The sequence below is a fragment of the Typopeltis vanoorti genome, chromosome 16, assembly GCF_054136105.1.
Source record: "Typopeltis vanoorti isolate ZY-2024b chromosome 16, IOZ_Tvanoo_1.0, whole genome shotgun sequence".
NCBI classification, from domain to species: Eukaryota; Metazoa; Arthropoda; class Arachnida; order Uropygi; family Thelyphonidae; genus Typopeltis; species Typopeltis vanoorti.
This window is the reverse complement of record NC_143564.1, coordinates 102,484,055-102,503,225: the sequence shown is the minus strand read 5'-3', so window position 1 is coordinate 102,503,225 and position 19,171 is coordinate 102,484,055. Positions and strand designations below refer to the sequence as shown.

General features: G+C 36.6%; 1 protein-coding gene across 2 annotated transcripts in view; it reads right to left on the bottom strand.

Annotated features, from left to right (window-relative positions):
• The window catches only part of LOC150098226 (angiogenic factor with G patch and FHA domains 1-like), a 287,180-nt gene that overhangs the window by 157,051 nt on the left and 110,958 nt on the right, over positions 1–19,171 (bottom strand). For both annotated transcript variants that reach the window (XM_090406375.1, XM_090406374.1), the window contains exon 7: positions 13,819–13,973. In XM_090406375.1, coding sequence (XP_090262501.1) covers positions 13,819–13,973 — 155 coding nt within the window. The remainder of the gene's footprint in view (positions 1–13,818; positions 13,974–19,171) is intronic.

The following is a 19,171-nucleotide window of genomic DNA, read 5'->3' as shown; positions in this document are numbered from 1 at the left end:
ATAAAGTTCCGTTCTACAAATATATCCAGGAGTATGTTACATTCCCTGCTCCTGTGGTCTTGCCTACATCGGACAAACTTCACGAAGTTTAGAAATTAGACAAAAAGAACATGTTGGTGATGTAAACCACAACAGAAGCATCTCTTCTGGCTTAGCGCATCATTTCTGCACGTCTAACCACACGATAGATTGGCAAAACAGCTCCATGCCATATCTCAATGACGACTACAGGCATCGTGTATTTAAGGAAGCCACAATAGTACTAATAACCGGCGGAAACCTCAACAGAAATCAGGGTGTAATTCTAAACAGTTCGTGGAAAAACTTGATCCTCTCTCTCAATCAATCTGAACTACAGCTAGCCAGTAATCACATTACAAGTCTACAAGAAACACGCATGCGTGATAATGAATAAGAACAATAAGTCATCTCTGTCACGCGAAACGTGTAACCATAGATACTAGGTTTACAACGTTTTTTATGTTCCTTTTAATTTGCATTTACTAACTTTCATATCTTCGTAATGCCTTGAAAAAGCCAGACAGTTTGCTGGCAAAACTGGTAGGTTTGAATAAATGTTTTTATTGTAAAATACTGGTCTGTATTAATAAAATTGTATTTCTATTATAAAACGACCAAAAATGTATAATTTAGATGAGACACCTACTTAACTAGAAACATGTCTATCATATTGAACCTTGAAATTATTTACGCTCCTAGACACAACACCTTCTTGCAATGAATTCTACCTATCTACTACACTCCACATAAAAAATCTACTTCCATACCTCCTTCGTCACACTTTTACATAACTTTTAGTGATGACATCTCGTTCTTCCCCCCCCCTCTCATCCACCACTCTTTTTATAATCCCCTCTGCATTAATCAGATAAAATCCTTTCACTAACTTAAATGTCTCTATTATATCACTTCTCTTCCTCCTATCCAGCAAACTCTGCAGTCTATATTCCCTAAACCTCTCTGCATAACCAACATTCCATAGTTCTGATACTACTTTCATTTGTCTCCAAATCCTCTCTAGTGTTTCAACATCACAACGAAAACTAAGTGACCAAATCTGAGTACAGCCATATTCTAACTAATTCTTTATATAGTGGTAGCACCTTATACTTATTGTTTTAAGATAAGAAGGAGAAACAGGTGATGGTAGTACACTCTCTGCAATATTTGCAATGTATCGTGAGAACTTTAGCCCATTGTCAATCATTACCCCAAGATCTCAAATTTCATCCACTTCTTGAAGCACAGTTCCAACAATAGAGTATACAACTTTACATCTCTTACTGCAAAGTGCAGCACCTTGCATTAATTAAAATTACAACCCCACTCATTTGTTTCAGCTATAAATCTATTAACATCATCAATCCCATTATAAATCTTTTCAACTTTGCACTGCTAGCAAACAGCCTGAAAAATACAGTCAATTGACATGAAATATGAATAATAAATTAAATTAAACATCAAAGAACACACCATTGTCACCTGTCTTATCTGAGACACTGAACAATCATACATACCATGTTGATGTCATTCAGAGATCCAATCTTCCATTCATTTAACCCATCTGTTATCCAATCTCATTTTCTACACTTATACAACTTATAGTGTCTTAAATCTATCAAATACCTTTGCAAATCCCAAAACTAATATAAAAGTTTTTTATTTTTATGGCTATTTAGCTTATTTCTGTTTAGGAGTACCCCTGGCTTTTTACTCAAATTTTAGGGCATTTCTAATGTTTTATATGGACAGATATATGAAGAATAAATCAGACATACCTTTGCGGGATGTTGCTGGCTGTCTTCTTTTTCAGTGGCATCCCAGCGTATGGTGATATACTGATATACAATCATTGTTGAAGGAAGGAAGGAAGGAAGTATGACTGAACAGAAGGGGGTCAGAAAAGTGGGGTTTGAGAGATATGGGAGAATTATTGGTGATGCAAGAGGGTAAGCGAACTTTTTTGAAAAACCTGTTTTTTTTTTCATATTTTTTAAATTATTAAAAGTGAGCAGAGAATACTTTGGGATGGGGATGAATGGAATTTTTTTGGGGAAGGAGAAGGATGTTATGGGGCAGGAGAACGATGTGTGAGCCATTTCGACAGTGCGTCATCTTCAGAGCTTGTTGGGGAAGTCCATATAAAACATCAGAAATGCCCTAAAATTTGAGTAAAAAGCCAATGACATTATAAAAAAGGGGTACTCCTAAACAAAAATAGGCTAAATAGCCATAAAAATAATATTTACTTAGAGGAGTAACATGGGAATATTCCAAGAAATAGTACCTAATATAAAATGTTACTCATCCAACACAATTTATCACCTTATATAAAATGTTAGCAGATCGCTAAAACAAGACATACTCTTCTCAAACCCATGCTAACCATCACAGAGAGTTTTATGCCCCTATATTCTATTCTTTACCAGTTTCTTCAATACCTGACGACAACTGCAGATATACAGACTGGTCTATAATTGGGAAATTCTGTTCCAAGTACAGTGGTGCCTCGCAATCCGACATCCTGCAATTTTACAGTTGAATTTCGCAGGCCGGTACATGCACATGTATGAAATTGTGTGATGTCATTTGTTATTTGTCATTTCTTGTTGGGCTGCACTGATGTTTGCTTGTATTGTTTGTGCTAATTTTCAATTCTGCATTTTTCAGAAAGTAAACATTTTGTGCATCCGCAGTTGTTATTTTTTTGAGTGAAATTTAAGAATGGGTCCAAAGAGAAGTGAACAGAGGAATAATTCAGGAAAAAAGCACGCTTGGTTGAGCATAGAAAAGAAGAAAGAAATTGTAGATAAAGTGCAGAAAGGTAGAACAATTACAGATGTAGCTCAAGAGTACGGCATTCCTTAGGTCAACTGTGGCAACAGAGAGAGAAGATTATGGGTGCTAGGGTGTTGTCTGCTGGTGCAATGAAGATTTCTGACAAGAATAGATCTTCAATCAATGAAGGGACGGAAAAGCTGCTTATCACCTGGATTAGAGAAAGACAGATGAAGGGAGATCCAGTAACCTCAGGCAATGATCTGTAAGAAGGCTAGGTTAATTTTTGAAGAATTCCAGAAGAAAACTTCAGGATGTACCTCAGATCAAACTGAGGAATTCAAAGCAAGTCAAGGCTGGTTTCACAGATTCCAAGGTAGAACAGGCATCCATAGTGTTCTCAGACAAGGGGAAGCTGCTAGCTCAGATAAAGAGGCTGCAGAAAAGCTTGTGAAAAAATTTAAATATTTAATCAGGAAGGAAGGAAGGCTACCTGCTACAGCAAATTTTTAACGGGGATGAAACAGGATTATTTTGGAAGTGCTTTCCAAATCGAACTATCATGCAAGAAGAAGTGAAGCTCCCAGGGACATAAAAGGTAAGCCTATGAAAGATAGGCTTACCTTGTTATTGGCAGCAAATGCAAGTGGAGACTTTAAACTAAAGTCACTTCTGGTCTACCACTCAGAAAATTCTCAGTGCTTTGGGAAGAAAATCATTAAGTCCAAACTGCCAGTGATGTGGGAATCCAATGAAAAAGCCTGGGTAGACCAGCAAGTTTTCAAAGATTGGATTTTTGAGGTGTTTGCCACGAGCATGAAGAAGTTCCTCACTGACAACAATTTGCCTTTGAAAGCAATGCTGATCCTTGATAATGCTAGTGCCCACCCTCAAGACTTAGAGGACATTCTTGAAATTGACTTTGACTTCATCAAAGTCCAGTTCTTGCCTCCAAACATGATGTAACTGATACAACCCATGGATCAAGACATGATTGCGTGTTTTAAAAAACTTTACACCAAGGCTTTGTTCTCACGGCTTTTCGATGTGACTCACCTCTATATGGTATGAACCTATTTTTTTGTTAGCCTCTTCTCAAGAAAGCATAAATCTTAACTGGAACACTGAGTAAGGAAATTCTTCTATGAGAGCACTCTGATGCAATCAACTAGAATTTATTGCCTGAATAAAACAATTTATTATCTGCTATTTTGAACTATCCCACCTGTTTTTGTCTTATCTGTTTGGGTAGCACCAATTATGTCAATGTGGTACCTCTAATTCTTCTGCTAGTTCCACTTCTTTTAAGTTGATGCTTCTTGAGGAGATTGGATCTTTCTTGAATTCTTATTTGATGATGTGTTGGGATTTGTTCCAGAAGCTGACTTTTCACTGTTCACTGTGGTTCTAACCTAAACTATACGAGGGTGGTCTGAAAAGTTCTCGGCCTAGCAATGAAAAAACAAATTTATAATTTCAAAATTATTTTTATTTTTCAACATAATCTCCCTTAAGACTAATACATTTATTCCAGCACCATTATCCCATCCCTGTAGTGGTTCTCAGTAAGATCTCCAAAATACCCCTCTACAGCTGCAATCACCTCTTATTTCGAAGAAAAATGCTGACCAGTAAGGAAGAGTTTTATTTTGAGGAAGAGATAGAAGTCAGAAGGAGATATATTGGGACATAGGATGGATGTTCCAACAATTCATAGTGCAGATCCCTTAATTTTCCCATTGCCAAGAGACTTTTGTGGGCAGGTGCATTGTCCTGATGAGTTTTATCCTTTTGAAGATAATTAATAAACAAAATGCCTTTAGCATTCCAAAACATCGATGCCATGACCTTTCCTGCTGATGGAACCGACTTTGTCTTCTTTGGTGTTGAACAGCTGGCTTCTGTCCACTGTTTTGACTGCTGTTTGGATTCTGGTGTAATGGTGAATCAAAGTCTCATCCATATTAATAAATCGACTCACAAAATCAGTTTAATTCTTGTTAAAACGCTCCAAGCACTGTTCAGAGATTTTCATGCGAGTGTGTTTTTGATCTGCTGTGAGCAAGCGTGGCACCCATCTTGCACAAAGCTTTTTCACATGCAATTCTTCATGCAAAACATATCCTACATGTTCTTTTGAAATGCTTATAGTCTCAGCAATTTCATGCACTTTGACTCACCAGTCATCCAATACCACATTGTGCACTTGATCAATGATTTCTAGTGTTGTTACACTTTTTGGACGTCCTTCACGTGGATCATCTTCAAGGCTGGTACGGCCACATTTAAACTCGGCAGCCCATTTCTTAATTGTCAAAAACAAAGGAGAAGAGTGCCCATAAACTTTTATGAACTTCGAATGAATTTCTTTTGGCGTTAAACCTTCTTTTAGAAAGAATTTTATAACCGCTCGATACTCAATTTTATCCATTTCAAGGGATACAGACAAACTTTTGCTTCAGACAGCTGTATAAAACAAACTACTTGATAGAATGACTTGCAATTTCACACAGATGCTTATGAAAGATGTACCAACTTAGAAAAAAAAAAGTCTTGTCGATAGGGTTGCCATATATGGTCAAGGCCGAGAACTTTTCAGACCACCCTCTTACTTCCCTAGAATTTTTACATAATTTGTATTTACATCATGTGTTCTCCTACTGGAATCTTCATATTATTATTATTATGATTCAGGCCTGCACGGAGTAGCAAGGTTCATCATGGGAGGCCTGCCGTAGAAAACACAAAGTCTATCATACCACTCCTTGAGTGGCACCATTTCCTGCACTTCCTTTCCCTCCTCACTGTCCTCTTTAACAAGTTTTGCTGCCAAATCTTCCTTCAAAAACTCCTCTCCATGACTTTCCAGTAATTCACTGACATCAACAATGTCAACATGATCAAACCCAGGAAAGTCAGGAATTTCACTGGTGCAGGCATCTGTAAATCTTCAGATGCCTGCACTGCCTTGACAACAGTTCTGATGGTTGTGTGTGTAAGTAGCATACCTTGAAGGCTGCAATGCCACCCTGGTCTATTGGCTGCAAAAGTGATGTAGTGCTGGGGATGACAAATAAACTACTTAACATTCAAAGCATCAGTATGTGCATCTTCAACAAGTTATTTGCAGCTAAAATTTTTCACTTCTGGGCAAAAGTATGAAGTATGCAATTTGGTAAAGATGTTATTAGAAAGTAAGTCACAAGGCATGAGTTTTAACAATGACCTCCATAACACAGGGTATCTCTACATGGCACACCAACAGTGGTTTTAATTTGAAAATGCCTGATGCATTGCTGCCCCACAGCAACATAAGTTGGACTTTTGCAACCTTAAAAGGACTAGGTTTCTGTTCACAGCTATGTATGCTTTATTCTCGTAGACAGGCTTATACGTTGGTTATGCAATATTAAAACATTTAAGGAATTGAACAACGTAGTTAAGAATATAAATTAAATTATACTTTAATAAATATTTCCGATATTTCGGCAATGTTACGTTGCCATCTTCTAAAGGAAACTTACAAAAAAAGGAACGTGCACGTAGGCACTACAACACAGTAACTGAGAATGAAGAGATGAAGCTATTGTTCTCCTAAAAGTCCTGATGGTGCCCTCTAGTGGGCTAAGTAGGTGTTCTTGGCCGTTGGGCTGAAGGTCTGCTGATGTAAACCTCCCAAATTTGGGGCAGTCTCATACAACTAAATTTGTTGAGGTTTGGAGAGTTTTTAGGGCTGAGGCTGATTCCATAAATAGTCTTTCGAATTTGTATTTGCTACAGTGTATTATTGTAGCTTTCTTCCGCTGTATTCTGTGGCGTGTATCCAGAGCATGGTCTGCAAGACCAGAATGGCTGTACTTGTGAAAAAGGATGCAGTCCTTGTGTTCAGAAATTCTGATATTCGCTGTCCTGTCTGTTTGGCCAAAGTAAGACAGTTTACAACTGCAAGGAACCTGGTATACACCAGGTAGGTCTAGGGGAAGTGGTTGGTCTTTAGTGGAGCGGATAAGGGATGCCAATTTTCTGTAAGGTCTGTAACAGGAGGTCAGGTCATGTTTTTTTAAGATTTTGGTAATCTTTTCCGAGGTACCTCGTATAGGGAATGGTGATGGATTTAGAGTAATCCTTGTTGTGGAGGGGGGGGGGATCTGTGGTTTGTAGGTTCTAATATTTTTCGGATTTTTTTGGGGTGGGGGGGGGCGGTAGCCATTAGCTGAGAAAGTGTTGAGGATGTGATTTAGTTCAGTGTTTAGGGCCAAGTCGTTTGAACAGATTAGTTTAGCCCTGTTGTATAGTGTTTTCACCACTCCATATTGTTGCGAGGGGGGGGGGAGATTGTTGGTGAATGTATCTGCCTGTATTGGTGGGTTTTCTGTAAACTGAGAAAACCAAGGTTCCATTAGGCTGGCAGGTGACTAGTGTGTCTAGGAAAGGGAGGCTTTGTTTTCCTCTTTTTCCAGGGTGAACTTGATTCTGGGGTGTTGGTTGTTTAAGTGTGTTAAGAAGGAGAGGAGTGTTTCAGAGCCATGTGGCCAAATAGCGAACACATCATCAACGTAGCGAAGCCATATGGTTGGTTTTTGTGGGGCAGAGGCTAAGGCTTTTTCTTCAAAGGTCTCCATAAAGAAATTGGCCAAGGGTGGAGAGAGTGGTGAACCCATGGCTGTCTCCTCTATTTGTTTGTAGAATTTTCACTGCCAAACGAAATAGCCTGAGTTCATTGTGAACTGAAATAAGGCTGAGATATCGGGAGAAAATTTAGCTTGGATTAGCTCTAAAGTTTCCTTGAGTAGGGCATTTGTGAATAAAGAGGAGACGTCAAAGCCGACCATTATGTCAGTACGTTAGAGTGTAAGGTTTTCTATGCTGGCTTTGAAGTGGGCTGAGTTTTTTATGTGTGATGGTGTGTTGCCAGTATAGTGTGTGAGCTCTTTGGCCAAATGTTTAGCTAATTTGTATGTGGGAGAATCAATGCCATCCACTATGGGACATAATGGCACATTTTCATTGTATTTCTGGGAGTCCGTAAATACGGGGGGGGGGGGTTATAGAGTTAAACGGCTTTAATCTGTTGGTAACTTCTACAAGCCAAGAAGTGACTTTCTTAAGGAGCCTGTGAAGTTTTCTAATTTGAGAGTTGGTGGGATTGTATTCGATAGGGAGGTAAGTAGCCCGATCTAATAGAAGAGCATTCAGCTTACCTGTGTTGTCCTTTTGGTTAAGTACTACAGTTGCATTTCCCTTATCCGCTTTGGTGATAACTAATTCTTTATTATTCCTCATTTCCTGTAGAGCTTTATATTCCTTGTTGGATATGTAGGTTTTTGGTGGTCTTGCTTTGGAGAGGACACAAGCTACATCCAGTCTTACACTGTTGGCAACTTGATGTGGAAGGTGGTGTATTCCGCGTTCAATCTGGATCATAATATCCTCACTAGGTATTTTATTGGGAGCAATGGCGAAGTTGCGGCCATGTGAAAGCGTATTGAGGGCTTCAGGGTGACTGAAGAAAAGTTGATTACGGTGTTGGTAGCAAGTTTTGGAAAGACGGTAGAGTTCTTTTTTAATTTTCGAATTTTTTCATCTGTCGGCCTCGTATTTTTTCAAATTCTTTGTCTGCAGCGGTACACAAGACGTCATGTAAAATTGACCAAAGTTCGTGATTTAAAGTGCATGAAAGCTCATCTTCAACGGCACGAACCGCTTCATTAATGTCCGGTAAGAGAAACCGTGTGGTGGTGATTTGTTCGCATAGCTAGCGGGGTTATATATTCGGAGAGCTTTTTGTGAAACAAAATGGTGCTTGAACTTTACACAGTTCGGGATTACCTTATTATCCCGGCAGCATTTCAGGAAAGTTAGACGATTTAATTGTCTAGACAGCTTCAACTTCAATTTATCATATTGGCAGGCCTTCCGTGCGATCGTATCTCTGTGCATGATGTTGATTCTCGTAGACAGGCTTATACGTTGGTTATGCATTATTAAAACATTTAAGGAATTGAACAACATAGTTAAGAATATAAATTAAATTATACTTTAATAAATATTTCCGATATTTCGGCAACGTCATTGCCATCTTCTAAAGGAACTTACAAAAAAAGGCACGTTGTCTTACTAGGGCATCTTTTTTCCAGTACAGATCTGTCTCATCCATAATAAACAGTAAGTTAGGGGTGCAGCTACCTTCATCAATTATTTTCTGGAATTCAGCTGGATACTCAATTTGATGTATAAACATCAGCTCTAGCTGCTTCACGATAAATTTTAACACTGTGAACTTTTTGTCAATTTTTGAAAAGGAAAAGCCAATCCATCAACTTCTTCATTTATTTCATTAAACACAGACTTTGCCTTGTCCATGATTACAGCTGGAATTAAGGAATGTTGTTTTGATTAATATTGTCAATCCACAGTACTAATAATTTTTCCATTTTTTTTCCCATTATTCTTTCCTTAAATAATGTTCTTGACACTTTTGCATTAACAATTCTTGCAAGTGAACACTTTATCTTGACACTGTAGAAGGCATTAACTTTAATGCTTTACAGACATCAGAATGACACTCACCTGATTTGATGCATGTTAAAAATTTTTCCTTGTTGGTAAGTGATTTTTCTGCTTTTTCAGCTAAGGAAGATATCAAATCAGCCTACATTTAGATAACATTTTTAATTTATTGTTTAAATACCAATATTAGGAAAACTTTCACTTTTTAGCAGTCCTTACAATGTAGTTCATGGTAGACCAAAGTGTAAACAAACTGTTTTGTAATCTACCCACAATGTCATAAAATATGAAAAAAAAGAACAATTGCAGAAGCTGCTGACATGCTGTGTTTATGCTTTTGTTTAGTTTTGTTGTTTATGTTTCTGATTTTTGGCTGTTGATTTTGAAATGTTTGTTAATTTGAATCTTCTTAAACAAAGGAAACATAAAATGAGGCCTTCCTGGATATAAGTATGTGAATGTGTGTTATGTCAAAAACTGACTGATAAATGTTCACTGTTGACTATGACATCCATAATTTTGTTTATGAAGTGGTTTGTATTATTTTATATAGGAGGAGGAATTACCTATATACTGTTCACCAGATATTAGGCTTATGGTCAATGGTTCACCAAAGCAGTTATTTTCAGTCCATTGTAGCATATATATATACACATACATACATACATACCAGCCACTGAATTAGAAACCTTTATACACATGTAAGCAAACGTCACATATGCAGTGTATATGCAGAATACTTGATTACGTGCATCATCACGTGTTCTAGGCAACTATTTAATGCTGCTGGTCAGTAATTGTTAAGAGTGTTGATCACAATGGGAAAAATAAAGGATCTTTTGGAGTTCAATAAAGGGCTTATTGTAGGTGCCCATCTGGCTGGAGCAGCAAATTTGAAAACAGCAGAGCTGACTGGTTTCTCAAAAGGTGAGATATATTTAAATCAGTGGAAAAATAACCCACATTATTTGTCTAAGAGGCATAACTGTGGTTCTAAGATGTTCTGTCAAACAATATTGCTGTCATCTGGAAATGCTTGTATGAACAAACAGTGTGCAGCAATTGACCAAAGCATTTAATGAAGAATAATGGTTTCGGCAGTTGCATGCCTATAAAGAAATCACTGATTTCTGAGAAGAACTGGAAAGTTTTGTAGAATAGCTTCTAGTATTCAGACCATATGTTTTAAGATACATAGCAAGTTTAATAAATATAACCATACAAGTTTGTTAGTCATCAAATTTACAAAACTTGTAGGGTTATATTTTTTTAAACTTAGATCACTGATGATGTAAGTCATCAGACTTACATTGTCAGGAGTATCAGCAAAAGTTGTACAAAAAAGAGACTACATGTAAGCAACCATCACATATGCAGTGTATACGCAGAATACTTGATTACATGCATCATCATGTGTTCTAGGCAACTATTTAATGCTGCTGGTCAATAATTGTTAAGAGTGTTGATCACAATGGGAAAAATTAATTACACATATTAGATGTTCATATATATATTATTATTTTTTTTAATTTATTATTACACGACACCTCCAGGGAGTCCAACGACTCATTGAGGGAGAGCACCTGCTCTACAACTCCGTCTCCACCACTTATCCACAACTACACCAATGCCATCTACCGCCAACCACCACCACTAGTATTTCCACAGACAATCACAAACATCCATGCACACGGCGGGATTTGAACCCTCAGCCTTTTGGCTGGCGAGCGGATACGCTAAGCACTCAGCCAAATTGGCTGGCAAAATGTTAATTTAATGTTAAATTTAATGTTAAAAATGTTAAATTAATTACCGTATACATGGAACAATGCCAGTTGTGGCTGTCACATTCAAATATCAAAGCTTAATCCTATACCAAGTTTGGTTTGCTTTCATTAAAAATTTAACTGCCATGAACTAGCATTCTTCCAACACGCATACAGTAATTAATTTAACATTTTTATTCTATTTATTTACTTATATGTACAAATTGTAAATTTCTGATAACATCTAATATGTATAATTAATTGTTTCTAGTCTCTTTTGTAGAGTTATATTTTATTAAATTTATTATTTATCATAAAACATATGGTCTCAATACTGGAAGCTATCTGCAGAACTGCTAAACCACAGAAACTTATGTATTCAACCAGAAAGTTCGTCTACAGTGGAGTCAGGAACACAGTGGCTGAACACTGGAAAAAAGTCATGGTCCAACTGAGTCATGGTACACTTTGTTCTGTACTGATGGTAGGCATAGAGTTTAGTGGAAGCCCCATGAAGCAATGAACCCAGCTTGCCTTGTAAACACAACTCAAGGTTCTGGAGGTGGTCACATCATGTGGGGAATGTTCTGTTGGTACGGAATGGGCCACTTGATATTGTTGGAAGGCAATATCAGGGATGTTCTCCAAGGAATATCAGAACACCATTGCCGATCAAGTCCATACTGCAATGTTGACTTTATAACTAGCAGATGATGGCTGTTTCATGAACGACAATGCTACTGTCCATCATGCAAGAATTCTTCAGCAGTTCAGTGAGCATGACAGTCACTTCCACCATCTTCCCTGACCACCACAAAGTCCAGATCTGAACCCCACTGAGAATATATGGGACATGTTAGAAAAACAGACTCACGAGCAAAGCCCTCTTCTGTCAAATCTGAGCCAGTTAAAGGAGTGATTGGTGAATGCCCGATATGTTGTAAATACAGATACAATCCAGCATCTTGTAGAATCTATGCCAAACCACACATGTGCTATAATTTAGGCTGAAGAAGGTCCAACACAGTATTAACTTTCCAGACCTTCCTCCTGTATATGTATTTATTCCTAAAAAGCACCTTGATATAAAGGTTGAAACATCAAATTTTATTTTAATTAATCTTGAAGAAAGTAGTGTGCGCCCATAATTACTGACAAGAAGATAAAGTCTATTATGTCATCCTCTGGCCATGATACAGAGCACTTGAAATGACTTAGTCTTTAACCTCATGTGTTGGAAACATGCTCTATTAAATTTAATGGATTAGACATAGAAAAATTAGAATTTATTAATAAATTTACAGCTAATATTTCCCTATGCATTATCAATTAATGTAACAGTTTTTGAATCATATAAAAATTAACAGACAGAAGAGAGACGTCTGTTTATAATTAGTTCATTACAGTGACAGAAAAATTAATTATAATTACCATTTAAGACTATGATGTAAAACAGTTACATGATTCCATTTAATTTTATGAAGGAAAATGTAATCCATATGTTCTTCCTGCCTAACCTTGGTAGAATAACAAGCCTATCCATAATAATTGAAACTGCATGAACATGGAATGATATCATTCCATGATTCTGTGTAAACACCTGGCCTCCACCAAACATAAAGTAACCAAGGGTACTTTATGTTTGGTGGAGGGAAGAAAAGAGCTACTTTTTTTTTTTTTTAATCCCATACACAAGAGTTACAAGAATCTATAGCAAGTAAGTGCTGTGTGTGTGAGGTGCAGATAAGGATTGAGAAGGAAGAAACCTATTGACATTTTTCTTAAAGAAAGATACTTTTTTGAAAAATATTATAATTTTGAACAAACCTTATGATTTTCAACAAAAAAAAAAAACTGTTTAGGTTAATAATTATTGAGTGCTTTATCAACCAGAAAGTTCGTCTACAGTGGTGTCAGGAACACAGTGGCTGAACACTGGAAAAAAGTCATGGCCCAATTGAGTCATGGTACACTTTGTTCTGTACTCATATTTATTTGTTCTGTACTGATGGTAGGCATAGAGTTTGGTGGAAGCCCCATGAAGCAATGAACCCAGCTTGCCTTGTAAACACAATTCAAGGTTCTGGAGGTTGTCACATCATGTGGGGAATGTTCTGTTGTGACTAGTTGGATGATGTGAGTCAGCTTGTATATATGGCCTTTCTAATCTATAATTCAAAACTGTTAATTGTTTAACCTTGTTCACTATGGCTCTGACAATGTAGTGTAGTGTAACACTAAATAAATATTAGCTGTAAGTTTATTAACAAACTTTAAATAATTCTGCCATATATTCATGATGAAAGGATTAATGTGTGGGTGCACATGTATGTGCACACACACTGACAGCAATTTTGTCGTTAATTAGGTTATAAATACAAACACTTCTCATGTGTTTATAAGACTGTTTCAATACTACCTGAAAGGAATCTACAATCATTTTTATATATTCTGGACATGGGAGGTGCATATACCAAGCAGATGGTGGGGTTCCCCTCAAGCTATAAAAATTTCTTCTTGTCCATATTCATCTAAATAAGCTGATTCATTAGGCTAAATGTACATGCAAGTTTTATTAAAATCTGAAGAAGAGAGATAATTTTCAAAATGCATACTTGAGAAATGTAGAGATCACAAATAAACTTTCACAAAGTTTATTTGTGAAAGTACATTACAATCATCATTTCAAAATCTTAAGTGATTAAGATTTACAGCTATACCAAATTAAATAAAGAGAACATACTTTGCTGACACTCTGATCTGGGATACAGAGGTTATGATTGTTTAATCTTCCGACTACAGCACCTTTGCAAGTAACAAGCAGCAAACTACCAGGCTGAAGTCTGTCAGAATTCTGAACAATTAATCTCATGCATGATGGCCAAGACTGAGTTGGTTCTGAAAAGATAAAAAAAAAAGTTTCTGTGTGTGTTTGACCAGTTAATCACACAATTGTCAAATAAAACTGACAACAAAAGACCTGCAGAATGACATGATGGATGCAAGACTTAGGACAGCTGAATGGACACTTTGCATACACCAGATATAGCCAATGACAGAGACAGATCAAGGAAACTAATGCAAGTGCATTATACATAAATGGTCGGTTAAGCAAGTGAACAGGAGGAGTGTGCTTCTGTGACTAACATATAATGAAAATTGTCACAACAGCCTTCACTTGGATCTTTAGAAGGATTATAGATCATTTAGCTTTAAGGGCAAAACATCACCGGTAAAAAAAAAAAGTATGGGTATATAAAATGTTCTATAAAGAATATATCTGTCTATATATATTTAAAAAAAAAACTACTAAAAATAAATGTTGTCTCTTTCATTTATCTATCAGAATACATAGACAAATAAATATGTAGGCACAGATAATATTCTGTCTATATATTGTCTGACTATATATATTCTCGATCTGTCTCTGTCATTTTCATAGATTTTTTTTTTTTTAATCTATAAAAAAGAAATGTTGTTGTCTCTTTCATTTAAATTTCAAAATTAAACATCAAAATTAAAAGAAACCTATAAAATAATATTTAAATGGCATTACTTTTTTTTCTTATTCTTGAAACTTTTAAAAAAAATTAACACTATTAAAAAAGTATACATTTTTAAGATATAAAAGAGTATACTCAACCCTCCAATATAAGTAAACAATGTTGATATTTATCCTTCAGATGGAAAGATTTGTTTTAAAATCCTGTCTACGATTTAATGAACCTTTATAAGGGATGGTGGTCATCGAATGGGCTGCAGCAAGATAAGTAAATTTTATATTTAAATGTGTACCAATATTGTCTAAATTGTCGATTAAGTATTAGTGTGATATATGTAAATGTGGTGCTTAGATAAATTTCTTAGGCAATATTATCATAAATTCATTGTTTTTGATAGCACTGATACAACATGGCAGTGAAAGGCAATCATTGCATAGGTTTGTGCAGAAGACAAATAATATAAATGGCATGGATTTCTCAAAAATGGTACAGTGCTGTGAATTTAGTATGCATGAGTGGGAAGATACCGTGGTTGTTTATGCAGAGAGGCTGAATAAGAGAAAGGAATGAGTGTGGATATGTAGGAAATCAATATTCTGATGGACCATGAGGCTTGCTTAAATATGAGTAGGGAACATGGCATCAAAACCAACACAGCAGTTAAAGATTGTGCAAATGTTGAGTGGAAGTGATAGAAAGAAAAAACGTTCTTTTGACCATAAAGCAGGAGATAACGATGTTGAACAACAGAGTGAAATTAATGATAAAGTGGGCAATAATGACATGAAAAACAGAATGCAATTAACAGTAAGGTAGCGAGTGGAGTTGATAGCGAACAAGCGTGTGTGACTGGCAATAAAATAGCAAGAGTGAATGATAGCAAAAAAAAGGACACAAGATTTGAAAGGTGAGGATGAGACAGATGCAGAGTGAAATGAAGAAAATTGGAGATATGTATGGAAGAGTGAAAAATAATGATGTCAGTATGAAAAAGGTAGTGAAAGACCTGCGAGTGGTGTTGTATTGGCGATTTGATTATTCCAGGTTTGGTAAACGAGAATCTCGTACATCTTCTCGGGAGTTAAATTAATATAGTAATTGAGGCATTGGATATGAGAAATAAGCAAGCAAAGGAGTTGACAGTAGGGACAAATAACATCACTGGCAACAAGGAGAATGTAATAAAATTGGATATCAGGTTATTGAGAAGGATAAAAGATAACAGTGTCATAGGAAACATAGTCACAGTGTGTTGCTCAAATATGACAGTGATGAAATGAGGTGGAGAGCAAAAATTATGAATGATATGTTAGTAGAAATGCGTGAAGAGAAAGTAGTGCAGTTTGTTAATGTTTGGAATGAGTCTGAAAGAAGAACTGAACTAAATAAGAGTGATGAGTGCATTTAAATGGATTTGGTGTGAGACATTTGGAGAGAGGGCTACTGCTGGAAGGGAGAGTAATGAGTTCAGAGAATGAATCTGAGCAAGTAAGAAGCAATGTGAAAGAGCAGGAGAGTAGGGAAGAAGAGATTGAAGTGGTGCTTATGAATGAAGAAGTAGGTAACATCAGAGTAGAGAATAAGAGAATAAGTGTACAAGACAAATAGGGAGGCTCAGGGTGGACAGGGGAACACACCGTGAGAAAGGGTGATGCTGCAAGAGGATGTGAATGTGTGTCTAGACAAAAAAAAAGGGAAGGGGATGACCTGGGATATAGGGAAAACAGTTGGATATGAAGAAGGTTCTGGAATGAGTAAGGAGAAAAAGAAATGGCTCAAGGAAAGTGTGGAAAAGTTACATCTAATAAGTAGTATCAGTGAAACTTGTTATAGATCCAAGAATGAGCTGTTATGCTTGTGAAGAATGCTAGAAGTATCAGAAACAAGGGAAATTAAATGGTTGCATTGACTGAGTTCGGTCACCCAAAAACTGTTGCTACACGTGAGACATGGTTCGATGAGAATGACATCCTGACAAGAATAGAGATGGAAGGGGGGTATGATTTATTACATGAAAATAGAAAGGGTAAAAAGGGAGATGGAGTGCTATTGATGATAAAAGAAAGCGTTATGTCCCTACAAGGTAGGGATGCAAGGGAACAATAGCAGTAGTAGTTTTGAGGCAGTATGATGTGAGATAGAGGTGAATAGAATTAAATACTTTGTTGGATATCGTTATAGACCTTGTAATGCAGAGGGTAGTGACCAGGAAATGGATAAGCAAATTAGCCAAACAAATGGGAAAAGGTGATCATTATGGGTGATTTTAATTAGAGCAATATATAGAATGGGATGACGAGATAGCAACCGGAATTAAAGAAAATTAGTTTCTTGAGTTTCTGAGGAGCAATTACCTCAGGCAGTATGTAACAGAGGGCACATGAAGATTGAGAAAGTCTTGTATTTGATCATTTCATCAGCAGATGTATTATAAATGAGATGTCAAATCTCCCTCCAGTTGGTGAGTGACCATGAAGTGATCACCTGGGTGGTTGCCAACCTTATGTGGACTTTTGTAGGGAAAAGCTAAATGTGGAACTACAAGACTAGTGATTATGAGAAGCTCAGAAGACAGTTTGTAGCAGTAGCATGGAATGAAGATTTGGGTGGAAAGAATATCAGTGCTGCTTGGGTGATATTCAAGAACTATCTAATAGAAGCAATGAGTAAATGTACCAAGGATCAAAAGGTTAAATAAGGTAAGTGTGAAATGGATGAATAAAGAGATCAAGAATGTGATACACAGGGGAAAAAAAGCATTATACAGGCAACATAACACGAGTGGTAATAATCAATTCCATGAGGAATACAAGAACAGGCAAGGAGGGTGAATCAGTTGGTTATGGTAACAAAAATTCATTATGAGCAGCAGTTAGCTAATGAAGCCAAAAAAAAAATCCTAGGAGTTCTTTCAATATGTAATCAGAAAAAAAAAAAAAAGAATGATTATGGCAGGATGATACTGATTGGAGAAAATGATATCAGAACAACTGCTTCGGAAGATATAGTTGAGATATTTAATGATCAGTTCATAAAGGTCTTTCATCCTTGTGAATGTGACATCATGCAGAGTTAGAGAGTAGTGGATGATGAGGAGGAGAGACTAACTGTAAGTGAGCAAGAGGGAAATGGAAAATTTAGCAAACTTGATGTAAATAAGGCTGTGGGATTTAATGATATATCAAACATGTATTTTGAAGGAATGTGCTAGGGAGTTCATATATTGCCCTTGTCATATTTGTTTAATATGAGTCTTACACTGTGTCAAGTTCCAAAGGAATGGAAGGAAGGAAGGAAGGAATGCAATATTGTACCACTTCATAAAGGAGGTGACAGAATTCAAGCATCAAATTATAGGCCAATCTGTGTATCAGGTGTTGTTGGAAAGGCTAGTGAGAATCATGATCCAGAATTGGGTTGACAAGAATGGTATTATATTTGATGGACAGCATGGATTTGCTAAAGGGAAGTCATGTTTCAGTAATCTAGTAATTTACTAATACTTACTTATTACAATAAGGTGAGAGCATCATTGGATGTGGTAGATGAATACACAGTAGTATACTTAGATTTTACAAAAGCTTTTTGATAGATTACTGCATGATAAAGTTGACAGTTAAACTAGAGAAGATGGGATTGGATATTAGACTAGTTCAATGGATTGGAGACTAGATGTCGGACAGGTATCAATAAGTCGTGTATGGGGAGGAGCAATATCCCAGAAGAGGAAAGTCACTAGGGTTTGCTCAGGGGTCTGTTTTAGGGCCATTGCTGTTTAATCTATATGTTAATGATATTGGAAAAGATTTGAATATGGATATACAGATGTTTGCAGATGATGCAAAGTTGGGATGAACTATGAGGAATAGAGCAGATATTGTGACCTTACAAGAAGATTTGAATGAATGAGTGAATGGGCGTGAGAGTGGGGATGCCAGTTCAGTCTTGGAAAATGTAAGGGTTTAAAATTTGGAAAACAAAGATGGGATGTTGAATTTACTCTTGGTGGGAACATATTGTTGCAGGTGGAGGAAATAAGAAACCTTGGGATGATAGTGGGTAAGGATCTAATATTTAGAGGGCTTATTGCCAAAATTGTGAGGACAACAGAACGAATTCCGGCAATGATACAGAGGACATTGACTTGTAGAAGTACGGAAATTCTGGTTCCATTGTATAATCAATTCCATGAGGAATACAAGTTGATTATGGTAACAAAAATTCATTATGAACAGGGGTTAGCTAATGAAGCCAAAAATAATTAGCCCACATATGGACTACTGTGATTTGGTCATCTGGTTTTCAAAAGGATGAAGAGATGTTGGAGAAAATCCAAAGGTGATTGACCAAAATAGTTTCTGATCTCTGGAATGTTGAATATGAAGAAAGGTCGAGATGATGCAATTTACAGATTCTAGTTGATAATAGGAAGAGGGATAATATGATGGAGATGTACAAGTTGGTAAGAGTTGTTATAAAATTAACATTGAAGAAGTTTTTCATAAAATGGTGGGAGATTGGGGGGGGGGAGAACAAAAGGTCTTCTCTGGAAGCTGTATAAGAAGGGTTTGAGCAAGGGAGTAAAAGAAGCAG